We start from the raw sequence: 20,844 nt of genomic DNA, 5'->3' as shown, positions 1-20,844 counted from the left end.
GGACAGGTGGCGCATGAAGATGACGCAGCTCTCCGGTGCCCTCACTGCAGCCGGTGAGCTGCGTCATCTGCGCCTTTCATCTGACTTGTCATCTGCACCCACCGCCTGTGTGGATCACCGGCCTGCAACGAGGACCGGCAACCCGGGGTGAGTACTGTCCACCTCCTCTGCCGCCATACCACCTCCTGCCCGCCTCCTGGCCACCTGCCTTCTCCCCACCTCCTTCCCACACCAGAAAATGCAAGGACTTTTCTGGTGCAAAAGGGATACAGAGTAGTTTGAAATATAGCGCACCAACAAAACATGCAGCAGGTTAGTGAACAGTGTTTTTTGTGTGGCGAACAAACCCCTCTTTTTACCCTGGTGTAAAAGGGGCCAACCCGGGAATGCCCCGGCATGATCCCTGGGCCGAATTTCCAGGTGGGTACCTGCATTTTCTGGTGTGAAAGGGGTATAAGATGCATTTTCAGCCAAAAAGATGCCTGCTGCTATCAGAATTGCACGGGAGCTGGCAACTCACTTGCCCAAGGCATCTCACACTGTAGGAGGATGCATCTGTAAGTCCCTTAACATGTCACCATCTAGCAGCATAATTTACCTTTTTCCGTGTAATTTGTTTACCAGGCTCTTCAGATGACAAAGAGCCACTCGTGCCTAGGCCACTGGGTTGTAAAGTCATCGGCATTTCAGAAACAACATATTTTACACCTGAAAAATAACAGATTATGTTTAGAGGCTAATTAGCTGTCACAAATAAAATTGTTTATTCTCTTTAAATGTAATACATTTCTGCACACCACTCTCTAAAAAAAGTTTTGCCTAATCAGTGGCAATGCTGTATCTAGGGCTGGTCCCACCTGCTTTGCATGTAACATCATGCAAAGGATGAGCAGGTCAGCCGAGAGGTATGCCGGGCCCCGGTAAAATGTTGGGGGCATGGCCTAAGTGTGGGAGGTGTGGTCACCTACCTTGCTTAGGCCACGCCCCCAAAATGTTTAGAGGGTAGTGAAAAAACCTCTAAACTCAGCAGCAGCACACACCTACAGCATGTGCTGTGCTGACAGCAGGCTCAGCATGACCTCTCACACTGTCAGTGAGACACTCAGGCTGAGCCTGCTGTCAGCACAGCACATGCTGTAGAGGTGTGTGCTGCTGCCCGGGAGGGATGAAGGGGGAAGAGGGGGGTTGGACCAGGGTCCCCATCAGGTCCCTCCAGCAAACCCAGGCCTGGGAAATTAGTACCCACTCCCTCTACGGTCTAGGGAGTCTGGACCACACATGCCATGGTTTAATCTGCAGCAATGCCATCATCAGTGTTAGGGATTGAGATTGTGAAAATGCAACTTGCTTGTACTGTAGTTCTCCTTGCTTAGGGAAACCAGCCAAAGCAATATAGCACTTGGATCATCCAGGATTTTGAGGTAAACTGATTTATTTCATTATTGATTATCAGCAGCATCTGTTACCTGAGCAGAAGTGTTGATCACTATAAAGGTGGCCATACATCAGAAAGATATTGCACCCAATCATACAATCTCAATGGATTGTAAAATGGATTGTATGCAGATTGTGTGCACTTGGATTTGCTGCTCATCATCACTCACGCGTTATAAATGGTGCACACAATATAGCTGGAAACCATCATTTTACATCTCTGACCAACTTTCCATAGATCATAGTTAGCTACAGTATAGGGCAGATGTACAAAGCATCATCTCCTAAATGTCATTTTTGAAACAGAGGCTGTAGCATGACAGTTGAGAGAGGATTGTTTGATAGTTTACCCCTCTCCACTTTTATCACTATACAAGGTACTGTATTAGTACAGTATATCTGCCCCATGGTCAGATTAACTAAGCCTTGAAAAGTGATAAAGTGGAGAGTGATAAACTACCAACAAAAAATCTGTAATTTTTCCAACACAGCCTGTGACATAACAGTTTTGAGCTAATTGGCCGGTACTTTATAACTGCACTTAATCACTTTTCAAGACTTAGTACTAAGGATAATGACTCTGTATCACCTGTATCTTTATACGCATGACTAATTAGCTTACGCATAGTGAAAACATGCACGGTATGTACACTCAGAAAACAAATATCTCATCCTCATAACCAATGTGATGGGGTTCCATACCTCCCAACTTTTTAATTTGATGAATAGGGCCACTAAAAGGGGGCCACTGCACCGCATGCGCACAGCGTCTATTCTGTCAAATTGGGGGGGACTCCCAACTGCCCCCCCCCACAGCGGGACACTGCCGGCCGTGGGAGGGATGCGGGAACGTCCCCAAAAAGCAGGACGTTCCCACGTTTTAGGGGGACAGTTGGGAGGTATGGGGTTCCTTGCAGAAAAAAAAAAATCACCCAGTCAATCCCTCCAAACTACTGATATTTGTGGAACTTTTTTGGGGACTGTCCAGCTGTCCCACCCACAGGCAGCAGTGTCACACAGTGGGGGTTTTGAGTAGGGAGATCTCTTAGACAGTGTCTATTAAGGCAAACATGGGTAGGGGCCATGCTGCCCTTTTGGGAGACCACACCCCTTTTTGTAAGCTTTGATTAGTGTATGTAGATTAGATATACTATATGTAAAATTGCTAAGACTAAATAAAAGATCCAAATGTGGTATATTTGTGCTTTTTATACTCACCACTAGCTTCCTCAGCAATAACATAGGAATCCTCAGTTCTTTCTGGTAAAGGTGGCGGAGAATTCGATCTGTCCCTTGTTTTTTCTACAATTTACAAGCCTTTGGTTAGTTGCAAATTATATATAATTATATTTTGATAATTAAATGCATGTAATTAAAATGCATATTTATCTAACATAAGGCCAACCAGGAGACAGACCATGCTGTGCGGCAGCTGCTATAGGAGGCCTCAATATGTGCAATAAAGTGTTTCTGCTGAGATATTGAATGGAACTGACTTTGCTATTAGATACATGTGGATAGGGAAAATACATAAAAGGGGAGGTAGATTGGTGATTGTCTAAAAGTGTCCAATCTTTAAACAGGACTGTCTGTTAAATGCCATAGTATGTAAGTATCTGAATATAGGCCTGATTCAGGTTCTGTCGCAATAAAATAAAGTATGCAATGTAACAATGCTTTGGCCGGGGGGACTTGTATAAAATGTCCCCCTTCCCCCGGCTGTGGCATTACCCTGCTGGCTGGTTGGGCCCGGTGCTGGTTTTAAAAAAATACAGGGGACCCCTATTTCGTTTGTTCCCTTATTTTTTAAACCAGGACTGGCTCTTTTGAGCCTGGGGTTGGGTATGGCCATGGGGGGACCTCACGCCGTTTGTTTTTTTTTTTCTTTTTTTTTACACTGCAGCCTGACTGACTGACTGATTAGTGCAGGCTTCTGCCAAATATGCCAAATACGCCTGGAAAATGAGGTGTATTTTCCAGGCATATTTTACCTGCATTTAGCAGCCATATCCCACTAATTAGTGGCCATATATTGCATATGACCGCTTAGTAAATTAGGAATCACCATTCGAACGCGGATTACTTTACATGTATTCCGCGTCCTCTCGTGGGTCTCGCTGCGCTCGTCACACTATATAAAATCAACTCCACGCCGACGTGGATAGTGGGGTAATGAAAAAGTCAGAGGACGCGTTCCGCCGCCCCTCGCGGGGCTAGCTGCGCTCACCACGCTTCGGGGTGGCGTGGATAGGGGGGGGGGGTGCGTTAAACCTATTTTGGGGACATAAATCATATTATTGTATATCTATTGTCATGGTATCGCACACCCTATAAAATTGCATTCGATTGCATGCGATTTTGTGGCAGATGCAATGCGATGCGATGCGATTGCCCAGGGCAGAGTGAGCAGTGAATAAATTACATAGGGAAATCGCATTGCATCGCATTGCCCTAAAATGGCCCATGCGATGCGATTTTCCTACACAGAATAGCCCACTAAGCAATTTGCTTTTGGGCACCGTTCTAGGAAACAAGTACCAAATTCCTTTTGCAAGAAAAGAAAGGCTTTGAATATTTTTGTATGTCATCTCAGTACATGGCACATATGTGAAACTAGTGAACATTCATGGAGAAATGCCCATATACTGTGCAGCTACAACTACTCCTATCAAAATATAGAGAATGTTATATCATGTATAGACAACTCGTGTACTCCTAATAAATTTGCTTTCCTTTCTGAATAGAGGAATTCCTCAAGTCACTAAATATCACGTGCCTTTGTTGTAGATTTGTAAACAACCTTTCATTTTAAATAAATTATAAACTTACCACTCCTTGAGCTTTTTACTTTTACACTCTGTAATGATTAAGAACAGGAAAGAACAACCAATGTTAGGAGCAGAAATCAATGGAAATATTTAGATTCAATGCCATAGTATATACAAATAAAAAATAAAATATACCATACATAACATAAAAAGTCTGTCATTTATTTGCTACAAATCGTACCCACTACGCAATGTTGCTGCTTGTTTCTATATTACTCGGGGATGACATAATCCTTCTTTCACATGTATTCAACTTCTTAGGATCCATTTTTCATATGCCACTCTTTCATATGGCAGATGCCTCCTTTTTCATATGGCACAGGTCACAAACAGCGGCACTTGGGTAATAACAAGCTGTACAGGTAGGTAAATCGCTAATGTTTTGATGCTTTATTCACATTTTCTTCAGGGCTATTTGAATAAAGCATTGGAATGTTGGTAATTTACCTACGTGTACAGCTTGTTACATACTGTACTTCTCCACTCTCCCAGAATGGAGAGGAGGCTCTCCAATATCGGGTGGTGTATGGATCCTATCCTCTGCCCCTCGTTCAGTCGCCTAATTAGCAAATAAAGTGGGTGGCCTGGGCGACCAATGATGTGACTTTTGCTGAATAACGTTACTGTAGCCATGACCCGCTGTATAATGTCAATAAACTTGACACAGCATAGAGGGTTGTGTCTATGATGATGCAATCACTGCTGCTACACCAGCATACCACCTTGGCTCTACCCCTTGTGCTCGTTCACAGCCAACACCACCCCTCAGCTGAGCTGACCTGGGTGCTCAGGAAGTTGGACACTGTGGGGTGTATTCAATCTGCTGCTGCTATTTCCGACGTGGGAAATAGCGGTAGCTCCCTATTCAATGCTGTCATTAACGGCAGCATTGATGAGGGATCATGACAGAACGGGCCCGACTTCAGAAGCTGTCGGGCCCGTTCTGCCGATACCGGCCATGGATTGTCGTTATCTGGGCCGCAGATCGACAATCCATGGCCATTTTCGCGGCCACTCCCCCTTTGCACCGAGCGGCAGGCGGGACATTGAATCCCGCCTGTCGTTCTGTGGTCGATCTGACCGCAAACGGGCTTGGATCACGGCTGTCGGTGGAGATCGACAGCCGTGATCTCACATTGAATACCCCCCTGTGACTGTTCATGATGTATATTAAACTTTGATGAGTACCACTGCGTGTGTGTGTGTGTAATTATCTCCCTCTCTCTCTCTCTGTCTATATATATATATATATATATATATATATATATATATATATACACACACACACATACATACATACATACATGCAGTGCCGTCGAGAGGGGGGAGTGAGAACTTTTTACCAGGGCCCGGGTCTGATCCCCTCGAGCCCAGGCTGCAGCATCAGTACAACCTCTCTTCCCTGTTCAGCACACACTGCTCTGCAGTGTGCTGAGCGGGGAAGAGAGGCAGCTGCAGCAGCCTCTGCAAATGTATTAATTTCTTTTTTTTTTTACAGGGGCATGGCCACACCTTTTACAGCTGACATTGCCCCCCCCCCATTGGTCACACCCCCTTTTTAACAGGAAGAGATATGTAGGAGGCTTAAAACTGGATGAGGAACAGCAAAACTTTGCTACAAAGGTGAAATTGTGGAAGACAGCTTCATACCACAAATTACACACAATCGCAAAACACAAGGTAGTTATTATGCATCAACAAGGTCTCTTCCAGGCAAAGATTTTAGGATCTACTGTTCAAGCTTTTTTGAAGCAAAAAGAAATGGGTGACATTGAGGACCCTAAACGCAATGGCATAACTACCATAGGTGCAGGGATTGCAGCTGCTATGGGGCCCATACATGTGTTATATACATTTTTCACCATTGCGTGGTACACCGAGGCCATTACAAACCTTTGCTATGGGGCCTACAAGTATCTAGTTATGCCACTGACCAGATGCATTGGTCAGCATCATCAAGTCTGTCTAGGATTATATGAAGAGGCAGAATGATTTTTAGGAAGCCTACATCCACAGAAGATCTGTGGTTAGTTCTCTAAGATTATAAATGCACATGAGGAGGCAGGGGCACTTATGGGGAGGGGGTCAGAGTTATGCTTGGTGAGGCAAGAGATAGAGGAACATACGTACGGGGAGGAAAGATAATAGATGCACATGGGCAGCAGTGTAGCTAGGTGCCATGATGCCCGGAGCATGGGCATGTTTCGCGTGTCCCCCCTCCCAAACCCCATGATTATGGTTATTTATTAATGTATGAATCAATGTACTGTACAGTACTCATGTCAACGTTTCTTGATCGTTACTTAAAAACTAAAATCAACCTTGAAGACAGACTGAGGCACAGCAGGGCAGCAGCCAGCAGCAGTCAACCTCCTCCTCCAGGCTACAGCCAGCGCTTGGGATGGAGTGATGATGACGCTGCTGCAGCCAGGGCCGGTGCTATGGTGTTCGGCACCAAACTAAAAAAGCAGACCAAAAGCAAGACGTGTGGCCTCACAAGGAAGGGGCATGGCCACACAATAGTGCTCCCAATCCAAATTACACCACACAGTAGCACAACAGAACCAGTGGCGTAACTAGCCATTTTGGTACACTGTGCCATGTGACTGCCACACCCCCACAGTCGAAACAGGGAGAGTGCGCGGTGAAGGCACGCAGCAAAATGTAGGAGAGTGGCTTCATGAGGAAGGGGCATGGCCATATAAAAGTACTAATAACATCGTAATGCCCATAACACATTATACCACACACAGTAATGCCCATTATGCATTATGCCACACATTATGATGTCCCTTACACAATATGCAGCATACTGTAATGCCCATTACACATTATGCCATACACTGTAAATCCCTTAACACAATATGCTGCACACCATAATGCCCAGATGATATTACGAGTCGACACATATTATGCTCCACCCAATGCCCGAGTACTCCTGCATATGCCTACATAGTGCCCACAGTTACTGACAGTAGTAGCACTGCTTATATATATATATATATATATATATTTATAATAGTAGTAGCTCTGCTTACACATAATGTTCACACCAGTTTCTGACAGTAGCAGTGTAACTTATACGTAACGCCCACACCAGTTGCCCACAGGAGTACCACTGCCTATACATAATGCCCACACCAGTTGCCCACAGGAGTAGCGCTGCTTATACGTAACGCCCACACCAGTTGCCAACAGTAGTTGTGGTGCTTATGCGTAACGTCCACACCAATTGCAGACAGTAGCAGCGGTGCTTAAATGTAACGCCCACACCAGTTGCTGCCAGTAGTAACACTGCCTATACATATGCTAACACCAGTTGCTGACAGTAGTAGTGCTGCCTATACATATTCCCACTGGAGGGCGGCAATTTGGAGCAGGTCCCCCCTGGATGGAGGTGAGTGGCAGCAGCGTCCGCAACTCCCCCCTCTTCGGAGCGACTAGGCGGCTGGCGCAACATCACCTATCCCCCTCCCCACCCCTGGAGCTACTTAGCAGCACTGGCCGCACACCAGTTGCTGACAGTAGTAGTACTGCCTATACATAATGCCCACACCGGTTGCTGAGGGTAGTAGCGCGGCTGCCTGTACATATGCTGACACCAGTTGCTGACAGTAGCACGGCTGCCTGTACATATGCCGACTCCAGTTTCTGACAGTAGTAGTGCTGCCTGTACATATGCCCACACCAGTTGCTGATGGTAGTAGCACTGCCTGTAGTAATGCCCATACCAGTTGCTGACAGTAGTAGTGCTGCCTATATATAATGCCCACACCTGTTGCTGACGGTAGTAGTGTGGCTGCCTGTACACATGCGTCAAAATGGGGTGTGGCCTCGCGGGGGAGCCACAAGTATATGCCACGCCCTCTTTAATTAGGACACACCCCAAAATTTTCAGTACGCATCTCTCTGTCCCTCCTCTGTCTCCCTAGAAGTTGGGAGGTATGCTTTACATCATCACCAGAGGCATTGAGAGCCATGCAAGGCACCCGGTAATGATTGGGGACATTGCCTAAAAAGGGGGAATGCCCCCCTAAAATAAGTTAACATAAATAATTGTGGGGTTCCACATACTCTACAGGGTGCTTTTTTAATCCATGGGGTGGGGCAGGGGGGTGAGACTCGCTTCCTCTCTTGCTTGCGGAAAACAGGTCCCTTCTTCTTGGCCGGTGCCATCTTTCCAGTGATATTTGGGAAGATGCCACATGTGCCCAGTCTTTGGTATTGATGTGAGGATTCCATCTATCTGAAGGTATCACTGGGAAGATGGTGCTGGCCTTAACTATGGGTATACTCAGAGGGTATCACATGTATATAGTACTTCTACAATAGATTTATAATATTGTGTATTTGGGTACCTTGCTGCGTCCCATGAGTCTGAAATCATCAATCCTACTTTGGGCAACACCGCCCCATTCCAGTGATGTGCCAATTCTTACACTTGGAACTTTGGGTTGCAATATAGATTGCAGTTTCAAATGGTCTTGAGGGGTTTGATCTATATAAAACAATAACAAACAATAAGTAATACTAAAGACATACTAGTTTCATCTATTCATGTATATATTTCCCCAGTGAACAACAACAGAAAACAGGTACAAAATGCATTACAATTGGAGCATACAATTCAATTCTGTGATAATTTACAAGTGAAGTTTCAAGGCTGTGCATAATGGTCAATGATGCGGATTCAGAGATGTGCAAAAAACCCAATATTTAGCATATATCGCTGATGACTGATGTGAGCATGCACAGGATTTTTACTATGCAGGGCACCGCTGTACCCCTATGCTGCAGCATGATTTATGTGATGGCCATCAGCTGAGGCCAGTATATCTGTATCAGGAAATGCTGGCCTCTGCAATTCCATAAAATGGGGCGGTACTTGTTTCCTATCTGGGCGCCCGCTACGTTAATTGCGCACCATGCTATTCTCCGTATAAAAATCGGATCGCATCGCATCGGATACCACAAATGCACATACACGATATTGAACGATGCGATGCGATCCGATTTCGTTCCCGCTTTTATGGTTGGCCCATAGGATATATAGGAAACCCCCCCTGATTTTTTAAAATGTGCCTCCATTGTTAACGCCACCCCAGTATTGACGTCAACCCGAAGCGTGGCGAGCGGCGGCAGTACGCGTCCTCCGACTTTTTCATACCCCCACTATCCACGTCGGCGTGGAGTTGAGAATAGAATAGTGTGGCTAGCGCAGCGAGCCACCGAGCCCGAAGCGTGGCGAGCGCAGCGAGCCCCGCGAGGGGCCGCGGATACCTCACAGGTATCCGTGTCCCCTCGCGGGCTTCACAGGTATCCGCGTCCCCTCGCGGGGCTCGCTGCGCTCGCCACGCTTCGGGCTCGGTGGCTCGCTGCGCTCGCCACACTATTCTATTCTCAACTCCACGCCGACGTGGATAGTGGGGGTATGAAAAAGTCGGAGGACGCGTACCGCCGCCCCTCGCGGGGCTCGCTGCGCTCGCCACGCTTCGGGTTGACGTCAATACTGGGGTGGCGTTAACAATAGAGGTGCATTTTAAACCATCAGGGGGGGGTTTCCTATACAAATCGTGGGTTTGCGGGGTTATTACATTGAAATCAATGTAAAATCGGGTCTCAGGGACCATTTAACATTGATTTCAATGTAAAAATCGGGGTTGATCACATCACCGCATGCGATGCGATCCGATTTAAAATGAAATCGGATCGGATAGCATCGTATGCCATCGTACATCATCGCGTACCGAATCCGATGCGATACGATTTCATTACGGTGCCGTACGTTGAAAACCTGGGCGCCCAGATAGGAAACAAGTACCAATGGGGCAACACACTTCTCTTTTCAGAAGCACTGCCTGGCATTGCCCCTTCCACAGCTCTTAATGGCGATCAGGCTGGGGCTTAGGGGTCCATCAGAGTTGTGCGCAACCATCTGGTTTATGTACAACTCTTAATCGGACCCTAAAGGACATTTACATATATGTCCAATGACAATGGGATAATTCAGCTATGTGTGTTAAGCACATGACATCTTGGGCCTTATTCTAGTTCACTCTTTCTGACAAAATCCTTCTTAGATGGACAAAACCATGTGCACTGCAGTGGGGCAGATGTAACATGTGCAGAGAGAATTAGATTTGGGTGAGTTATTTTGTTTCTGAGCAGGGTAAATACTGACTGCTTTATTTTTACACTGCAATATAGATCTTACTTTGAAGTAAAACCCCACCCAAATCTAATTCTCTCTGCACAAATAACATCTGCCCCACCTGCAGTGCACATGGTTTTGTCCATCTAAGAAGGATTTTGTCAGAAAGAGTGAACTAGAATAAGGCCCCTTATATGGGGTGTGGTGTAGCTCACAGACAGTGTCTAATGCTGTGTAAAATTTGACAATCTTATGGAGATAGAACATGTTTTTAAACTTTCTATCCTGATTCGATGCGCACTCCAGTTCAGCTGAAATCAAAATGCCAAATAGACCGTGCAGCAATGACTATATAGTGCAAATCGAAAGTAGATACCATGAATTGTATGTAAATAGTACAGAGTTAGCAAAGATTGTATAGCAATCCAATCTTAAGTCGAATAGCAAAGGAATCTCACTTTGTGTACACACCATAAGTCAACAGTCATTAGTTCAACAGCAAAGGACGATATGCACAATGATGACCTTGATAAAAGGTCAACATATGTTAAAAGTTAACATGTAAAACACAGACACGTGAAAAAGCTGTTGTGTTTCATTCATGGAGCTTGGTGCAGCAAAACCTAAAAAAGTAACATTTCCCGAGATCTGACTGCATCTTTGTTATTGATTATAAGGGTATCCAGAAGGCTGACAGACAATATTTAGATCAACAGCCAATAGGCTGGTTGACACCAAAAGGTCAACATGCACAAGGTCGACATTGACAAAAGATGACAAAAGCAAAAAGTAGACATGGAAAAGGCCAACACATAAAAAGGCCGACATTAGTTTAAAAAAATATATATAAATTTTTTAAACTTTCATCCATGTGGACTCTGATTGGTAATAGAAAAGTGCAGGGGTAGAGAGGAATTTATTTATTACAGGTTGAGTATCCCGTATCCAAAATGCTCGGGACCAGAAGAATTTTGGATAACGAATTATTCCGTATTTCGGAATATTTTAATATTTCAATGATGTATTTTGAAGTATCTTGCATTTATGCTGTATAAACACATAATATACACACAAATATATTTTATTACCACATAAAGTACACACAAATATATTTTATTTGTTCAAAAAACAAGGTTTCAAAACGTGAAACAAAATGTGTGTACTATCTCAGCACTGAATTTGAATGCCAAGCAATCATTTTCTTGTACATATATAGTGGCAATTACATATCATGTCCCCAGTGATGCTGTTACAAATGTCCCCAGTGAGTTTTTAGCAAAAAAAATATTTTTTTTCACTTTCTGGAATGTCCGTATTTCGGAATAATTCGGATAACGGATATTCGGATACGGGATACTCGACCTGTATTATTAACAGTTTCACATTCTGCAGCACTACAGAGAATATTTGAACATTCACATCAGTCCCTGCCCCATTGGAGCTTACAATCTATATTCCCTACCACATGTACACGCACACACAGACACTATGGTTCATTTTGTAGGAGCCAATTAACCAGTATATTTTTTGATTTTGGAAGGAAACCGGAGTACCCGGCGGAAACCCACGCAAGTACAGGGCGAATAGTTCTGGCCATGGTGGGAATCGAACCCATGACCTCAGTGCTGTGAGGCAGTAATGCTAACCATTACACCATCCGTACTGCCCCAATACATCTGGCTGAACTTTGGTGAGTGAAGCGGTAAACTAACTGGGGATGCATATTCTCAGTTGCATCAGTGCTAGTGCCTCTCGCATACTGTGCATGTGCTGGAGATGGCTGCCCATGCATCAAAGAACTCCCGGGTCATAAATCAGAAAGTCTCCACACCACAGACAGCTCTTATCAGGAGATATCGGTGGAATGCCTAAATCTACATGCATATGGCATTAATACACACTGCTACTCTTTGCATGTGTTCAGTGGCGAGATGTGTGATGAATTCCACCCTACTATGGTCTCCAAAGCAACCAATAATATTTTCTCTGTTCTGTGCAACATATTACTCAGTACTTGTTATTTTTAATTGTTCTCAATACATTTATTTTCTTATGGGAAGGTTTGAATTCTTACATCACCCAAAAGTGATCTATCTTTAAAAATATTAAATAAAAACATCAAAACGTCTACAAACTATATGCAAAACAGATACAAATGAACCTAATAATGTTGTTTTTAAACTTAACAGTTCCTACATTTTTGAAATGTTGACTCCGTCCAGAAGTAAATATGAAGCTCTTCAAAGATCAACCGTTACATGAAAAACCCCCAGCAAAACAGTGTAGACTGTTGATCCTTCCTAACTAATATCAGTAGAGATACACAGATGTACTCACATTCCTTCCAATTTAGCTATATTTTTATTATATCTATAAAGTAGGCTACTGAAGTGAGCAAGCTACAGTGCCAGAGCAGGAAAGCGGTGGTAGATGATGTAACTCAGGAACAGGCCTCTAGTGTGTATACAGCTTTTATCTACTTACTGAGTACTTACCATGTTCATCAGGTACAATGAAAGAGTCAAGTGTGCGTTCTGGCAAGGGAGGGGGACTTTCTGCACTGGTAGAAGTAACTGCATATAAAACGAAAATACAAGTTAAGGAAATGCCACCTTTTATACAGTTATTTACATCTTACTTGAATAGAAGGCCACACGACACAACATGATCAAATTGACCCAATATATTGCTTTTTGGTGTAGATTGCAAACACTTTTAATAAGAGACCACTTGTGTATGTACAAGGCAAGGAAATCAGCTTATTTGTTCACATTAAAATACTGTATGTTGCATGTCCACATATCCCAGCCTTGATCCCAGAGTATATTACCATTATTAAATGGCTGCAGCATTGTATGCATTAGTCATGCTGTAGGGAGGGAGGGAGGGAGGTAGGGTAATCCTTTGGCACTTAGGCAAAATACTAGTAGTAATATTTGTGTTTCCTTCATTTATCTTTTTCTGAACACATGATGAATAGATGAACATTTTATTGAACATCGAGGTCACTCTATAAATAAGTTTAGGCATAATTTACTAGTATTGACATACAGTAACAATATACTGTAGAGTTTTATTTTAGATGCTTAATTTTCTACTCCTTTGTCATAATTTTCATTAGTATGTATAGAGCTAAGCTGGAGACTCTTCAGGTATGCACTTAATTGCAACTGACAGATGTCTGCTGTTGGCTTTTCTGTAAAAGCCCCATATATTATATGGTTCTAGTTGTTTAACCCTTTGAGTGCCAACATCTCTGTAAGAGATGCATAAAATATTTGCTATAAATGCCAGCATCACTCACATTTGTTATATACATTCAAATAAATAATATTGTGTAAAGGTAAACATTACAGGTCATTATGGTGAATAAAAATGTTTGGTTAGCAATTTTCACACCTATTTTAACAAATTCCCTTGGCACTCAAAGGGTAAAATGCTAAATATTTACCTGTAGTGCAATCTGCTCAAGATGAATTGTCGCAAGGATCACAAACACGGGATCTCAGATGACGACTTTGTTGTTTATTGTCAACAGCAGGTGACAGCATAGCAGATTACATTCATATGCAGTTGGTATCACAAGCAGTACCATACAGGTTCTCTGAGCATAGCAGACTCTTAAAAGGCTCCAATGGTCCCTATACTATAACACCCCTGGTCTATCACTCAAGTAGATATTCCACCATTGAGAGCAAGGTGACTCTGCCCTGGAAACCCTTACAACAGGAAATCTCAGGTGCTGCTAATTACACCTGGGATTCTGCTACTGCTACCAAAACCTGGTCTGGATCCTCCACATTATTTTCATGTGGGGGAATGCTAGCTCTGCCACAGAATATAGAACAAGTAATTGTAGCATTATTTCTAGCTTACTGTAATATGCACTTTTTGATACTTACTCTTGCAGTTTAGGTTTCTGTCATTAAATACTTCTTGCCCTTTTAGAGGCTCTTGGATGGAAAACTCATTCACATGGGACTGATCATTAGAGGCAGACAATGGCAAGTTAAGGCTTGGAATTTCATTGACCTTTGGTACGGATATATCAGGGGAAGGGGCTTCCAGGGAAAAATCTGTAAATTTTGGGGAGCCGGGATCAGAAGATGAAGTTGGAGAAAAATAAGGGTCTTCAGTCAGGCGAATGTATAAATTACTACTATGGACAGTACTGATGTTACCCAGGGAGCCTGAGCTGTGGCCAACATTAGATTCCAGTACACTTGGTACACGTGGTTCGGACGCAAGTTCTTTGGCAGCATGCCCAGACATGAAGGGTTGTCTCTGCTGTAATAGTTCAAAAGGAGTGGATAGGGTTCTCATTAATGGTGCATGCACATTGTAGCATCTTTTATCGGTGACAGGAAGCATGTTATCACAATCATTGCTGGGGATATTTTGTCTAATTCTGCCATAATGTGTCTTGGACAAAGGATAAGGTGTATCCGTACATGGACTGAGTGAATCCAGAGTGCAGAGGTTATTTATGTTTGAGGTGTTGCAAGTTTTATACATCTTGGGAGTTGTTAAAGGTACCATGTTGTCACCATAGGTTACTCCACTGTTGCATGCTGCTGCAGATTGGCTCCCGGCAGAGTCGTGAGTTTTTTCTCCCATTATGTTTTTACCTGTATAACTATAAACAGAACAATATTTGTGCTTGTTTTCTACTTTACTATTTGTTCAACAGGTTTGTATTACAATTTTTCTTACTTGTGGGAAAAGCAAATATTTAAAAAAATGGTAAAGTGGCAAGAATAGGCAAATAAATGGTAACATTAAAAAATCTGCATTGCTTTTTACTTCAAAACAAAGCCAAATATTGATTTAACATTCTTCGAAACCATTGGACTGGTCCCCAGATAATTATTTTGTTATTTGGATTTCCTTAAGGAAACCACTGGAGGAAATGTAAAGTCAATAGCCAGACAATTGGAAGAATTGTAAAAGGATTGAGAGTTTACTGTACATGTTAATTAGGTACAACAAAGAATAGCTGTATCAGCACTCTAGTAAGTATTCCAAATAATAAGGTCACTCCACTAAACAACAAAAATATTTTATTTTGAATTGGTGCAAACTTTTAAAGCTAATAAAAATTGTGGGAGAACCAAGAATAGCCATCAGCAGACCATGAGCAAATTAATCTAACTGATATGTACATATGTGTCCCTCAGATATTTGTCATATGTGATGTAAACCCCAGGAATTGCAGATTTGATTAGATTGTTGGCTTTCTGTAAAAGCCGGATAAGAGTCCTGGGTCCTGGGGTTGGATGGTTGAAGAGAAAGAGGGTTCACCATCCAATAGGCCCAGTACAGGTATTTAGGCTATTAGACTAAGAGCAGGCTAATTAGGCTTGCATGGCTAAAATGTGTCAGACACAGTGACTTACTGGCTGTGAGTATTGTAAATCTGTCTAAGTTTGTGGTAGGGGCATCAGGCTCTATCACACTGAGAGGGAGAAATTTAAGTTAATTAGTGCAGAGACGGGTTAGGATTTATGTTTTATGTACTGCACAAATCAAACTAGCCACGGCCAGATTGCTCCAAAAACTCTGCACTGGTGTGCTATTTTCCTGGCTGCTGTGTGTTTGAAGGTGCCCACCTACCCCAGGAGAGGGCACCCCTACCCCGGCTATATCACAATATACTCAGCAACACTTTTCTCTATTTACTGCCTATTTGCTTATTGGTTTGTTTCTCTTGAGAAGCATCTTTCCCTGCTTATGTTAATGGAGCAAATGCCAAATCAAGCAAATATGTAATGGTATGCTGATTTTTTGTACAAGTATAGTTTGTTCTAGAACTGTATAAAGGAACAGATGAACATGTCATGTATAGATATCTAGTGGAATGCGTATGTTTGCACAGCAAGATGGCCCCTATTGAGTATCCATTTTTTACATGCAAATTGCAAGGCTAAAGATGTTGCTAGTGATGCAAGTAGTGTTTGTGATTGAGTGGATGGATTATATATATATATATATATATATATATATATATATATTTACTTGAATGAAGCCTTCAAGTGAATTAATGTTTTTGAAATAGCACATACGTGTCTGTGGAGCATGTCTAGCCTCAATCTCATGACATTATCCCCCTTCTTTTGTCATTTCTAACCATATTATGTCCCAGGGCAAATGTACTAAGCTTCGGAGAGAAGTACCAACCAATTTTACAAACAGCCAGTAACATGGCATTCATGAACTGATTGGCTGGTACTTTAGTTCACTACAATTTATCTCTCTACAATTGATCTTATACATAGTCCCCATAGTGATATGCTTTTTTCTATCTTTCTTTTGTGTAATTACCCAGGTCTAGGAAACACATTTTTATTTCCAGCTAATGTTATTCTCTACATTTTTATTTCCACTCATGGAAATTGTATGAATATCCTTACACTGATATATGAGCAACCTTACACAGATTACTTTAACCCCTGGTAATTAGAATTCCAATTATCCACTGGGAGTAAGAAGTGTTATGCTGTTCAGCTAATGAGCACCATTAATCTTTTGGATATAGGTATATTTGCATTAGCTAATTACAAAGACAGAAAGGGACAGGTAATGTAAGACTATAAGAATAATTGCGTCACAATGAATATTCTTTTGTACAATAAAATTAGCTATTGTTATAATGTGCAACCCTAACCATAGGATAAGTCAGGGCTGGGCAACACCGGCCCTCCAGATGTTAGTGAACTACACATCCCAGGATGCTTTGCATTAGTTTTGCTATGTGGCCATGCTGAAACTGATGCAAGTCATGCTGGGATGTGTAGTTCACTAACATCTGGAGGGCCGGTGTTGCCCAGCCCTAGGATAAGTGAATTTTAAGTATTTGGTGTTGTCAAGTTGGACTGAAATGAAGGAGGGAGTGAAATGTAGCTCAGGTTGGTTTTCAGTAGGCCAACAAATAGAATTTGGATGATAAGAGAATGTACCTGCAGACCTAAGGAACTAATAACTAAGGAACTGCGAATAAACACATTTTTCACTTTTTTTTTTATAATTTAATGAATCCCCAGTGGCGTAACTATATTATTTGCGCCCCCCCGCCAAAAAATTTTCGGCGCCCCCGCCTCCATACCTGACAGAGCCGCATCTGCGGTCACTGTCCCGTCCAGTCTCCCGCTGCTCCAGTCTCCGCTGCGCTGCTGCCCGGCCGCATCTGTCTGTGGTCAATGTCCCGTCACTCGCTCCCGGCGCCGGCTCCTGCTGATAACGAAAAGTGACTCTTAGAAAATGGCTGCCAAAACTGTCTGCAATACGGGGGCAGCCATTTTCTAAGTGTCACTTTTCATTATCAGCAGGAGCCGGCGCCGGGAGCGAGTGACGGGACAGTGACCGAAGATGCGGCCGGGCAGCAGCGCAGCGGGTAACTATAGCACCGCAGCCCCCCCGGCGCCCATAGTTACTCTGCGCCTCCCCGCCACGGCGGGGGCTGCGGTGGCTTAGTTACGCCAGTGTGAATCCCATAAGGATATACAGTATGTTTAGACCACATGCAGGTGAAGCTATTTTTGTAGTAAGAGTATATAGTATAGTAAGTGAGTAACAGTGAAGTTAGGAGGTGGTTGACTCCTTGTTGAAGACCCATGCAGATGTTATATTTTACTGTTCACTAATATATCCGCTGACAATTATATAAACAGTAAAAGTTTCAAAGGAGTTCAATTTCCATGATCTGTAGAATATATTGAAAATCTGCAGTTTCAAATACCTAATACTTATGGTGTAATATAAACTATATTGTCTATTTAACTAGTAAGCTTTGTGCAAGAAAAGACAGGTTATTGCACTTTGGGGCTGATTCAGGTGCTGTTGTAGACAGCTGAGCAGTAACACTTACATATAGTAATGCAGAATCAGGCATCTGGTAAACACCACCTGTATGCATGTGTGATCCACTACTGCATCTGAGGATGTAGCATTCACTCCACAACACCATAGGCTGGATGAATAACCCAGAGGTTACAAAGACCAGACACCGCAGATCCATTACAGAGCTCAGGAAATCTCAGCTGGTAGGCGGAGACTCTGACATTGTACCGAACATCAGTACATGGCGGATTTGACCTAATGGAGACTGCACCTGAATCAGGCCCATTATTTGTATGACTGCAAGAAATGCAGGTGTAGGATCTTGTTTATTTTTTTTCCAGATTCTGTACTTACCTGCTTGCCAGTCTATTAAAGTCACTGTCACTGTCTTGTAGGTTCGTCGGATACCCACATATCTGCATATAAATATACAATATTACATTGATAAAATAAAATACATCATATATAACAAATACAAGTGTTAAATCAATGTTGTGTTTCAGGAGCACATTTATTATTTGGAGATGCATACAGTTTGGTAGGTGCATATGTGAGCAAGGAGGTTAGCCCAGAAGTTGTCTTCAAATCAAAGTGGGTTTTATTAAAGATCACAGGATACAGGTGACAAGTTAATATGCAGTCAATATGATAAGAGAATCAATCTCTCTTGGCCTAAATACTGTACAGACGTACAGCAATGTGATGCTCCAATAACATATTGACAGGCTTGGGTATATGCAGACCATTTTATAGAAACAACATGCACGCATCATGTCCATTTTGCAGTTATTTGCGCATGTGCAATAAAGATGTCCCTGGGAATGCGCAACGTTCATGAAGACCTGCGCAGCAGATTGGCACAATGTCAGGGTCTACTGCACTGCTGGAGCGGAGAGGGCCCAATCAGAGACTGCACACGGTCCCCCTTCTCTTGTAAAACACCACTGCATCCACAATAACACTCATTTAAAAGATATAGTAGCTTGTAGCACTTAACCATTTAAGTACATGTTATAATTTACTAACATTTAAAAATAAATATAACAGATAATTTTTAGCCCCTGGAACACTGGATCAATTAAGAATGAGTTTAATCAATTTAATAAATATACATCATAATGTCAAAACCTAATAATTATTATTATTTTTTTTCAAGGCATCTCAACACAAAACATATGGACAATCAGTACAATCACTTAGTCAATGCAAATTAAATGGAGGGAAAAAATAAAGGGGAAGGAAAGGGGGATAGGATTACTGGGTGGGATGTACAGTAGGAAGTAAACAAATAGGGATCTCATAGGTTCTAGCATGGTGTAGTTTTGAGCCATATAGATTTCCATCTAACATGTGTAGGAACATGTGCACTTTCAAGATGGGCAAGATCTGGACTGCCAATCACCCGTTTACCCTTTTTACTGATCTAAGGGGAGGATGTAGGGAAGCGCAAACTATCAATTGAAAGAATATGAGTTTGGGATACCAATGATGGGTCAGTGTTTTTATATAGAGACCATTTCTTCTATTTCAATCTGGTGAGGGGTGAAGGGGAAATGTAATGGCTAGAAGGGGTTTCATATGTGAAGTGTTTATGAATTCTAGATTCTATACTTTGAACGGAGGGAATATTTGGTGTTTTCCATTGTTGGGCTATAGCCGCTTTAGAGGCAATAAGGATATGGCCAAGTACATAGTTATCAGTGTTACTAACATGTGGGTAAGAGTAATGAAATAAAGCAAGCAAAGGACTCGGGGGTACAGGGTAGTTGAGCACCTTCGAAATTAGAGCAAATATTGTTTTCCAAAGTAGCTGGATGTGGGGACATGACCAGAAAATATGCAGGATGCTCCCACTTTGTGCAGAGCCCCTCCAACAATATGGTCAGGTCTCTGGCCAAATTTTATGCAGTAATTCGGGGGTAAGATAGGCTCTATGAACGAGTTTGACAAATATCTCTGTATGGGAGACACATTTTGAGATATTAAAGCAGGAGGAGAAGATACTCGACCAGACTTCCGGGCTGAAAACATCTCCAAGATCTCTCTCCCATTTAGCTTGGGAAGGAAATGTTGGGTTCATGGAGTCCGATATAATGAGTTCATACCATCTCGAGATGTTTCCCCTGCTATATTTGGAGTGTATGAGAAAAGAGAGCTGAGTCCAGTGTTTGCTGGATATTGGGGGTTTATTGTAGAATGTAGAGAGCCAGCTCCTAATTTAAAGATATTTAAAGAAATCTTGTTTTGGGATTTGGAAACGCTCTTGAAGTTGAGAGAGTAATACCTCTTGTGATTGAATATCTTGGTGAGACACAACGCCTCGCATCCTCCAAGAATCCAAGTCAAGGTTAGGGATTAAATACGTAATGGATTGGAGAGTTAAATATGGTGAGGGATATGGGTGACCTGACTGGGTCCAACACACCTTGCGCCATAGGGATAAAGTGGTGGATATAGCTTTACATTTTTTCGTGGAGACAGGGATAGCAGAGGGGGGGGGGGGGGGGAGCCAAAGCAAGTCTAGTAACTGGAAGGGGGATATGATGTTCTGCTCTATGCTAACCCAGGGTTTAGGAAGATCTGTGATAGTCCAGT

At 42.7% G+C, this 20,844-nt stretch overlaps 1 protein-coding gene across 1 annotated transcript in view; it reads right to left on the bottom strand.

Moving 5' to 3' along the window:
* The window catches only part of PTPN22 (protein tyrosine phosphatase non-receptor type 22), a 112,163-nt gene that overhangs the window by 11,121 nt on the left and 80,198 nt on the right, over positions 1 to 20,844 (bottom strand). Inside the window, exons 12-18 of the mRNA XM_083171056.1 lie at positions 18,604 to 18,665; positions 14,316 to 15,049; positions 12,909 to 12,986; positions 8,621 to 8,760; positions 4,264 to 4,291; positions 2,653 to 2,736; positions 599 to 708 (exon numbers count right to left, since the gene is read on the bottom strand). Coding sequence (XP_083027182.1) covers positions 599 to 708; positions 2,653 to 2,736; positions 4,264 to 4,291; positions 8,621 to 8,760; positions 12,909 to 12,986; positions 14,316 to 15,049; positions 18,604 to 18,665 — 1,236 coding nt within the window. The remainder of the gene's footprint in view (positions 1 to 598; positions 709 to 2,652; positions 2,737 to 4,263; positions 4,292 to 8,620; positions 8,761 to 12,908; positions 12,987 to 14,315; positions 15,050 to 18,603; positions 18,666 to 20,844) is intronic.

Source organism: Crinia signifera, chromosome 2 (genome assembly GCF_055691185.1).
Source record: "Crinia signifera chromosome 2, ASM5569118v1, whole genome shotgun sequence".
Classification (NCBI taxonomy): domain Eukaryota; kingdom Metazoa; phylum Chordata; class Amphibia; order Anura; family Myobatrachidae; genus Crinia; species Crinia signifera.
This window is presented reverse-complemented; position numbering and strand designations above follow the sequence as displayed.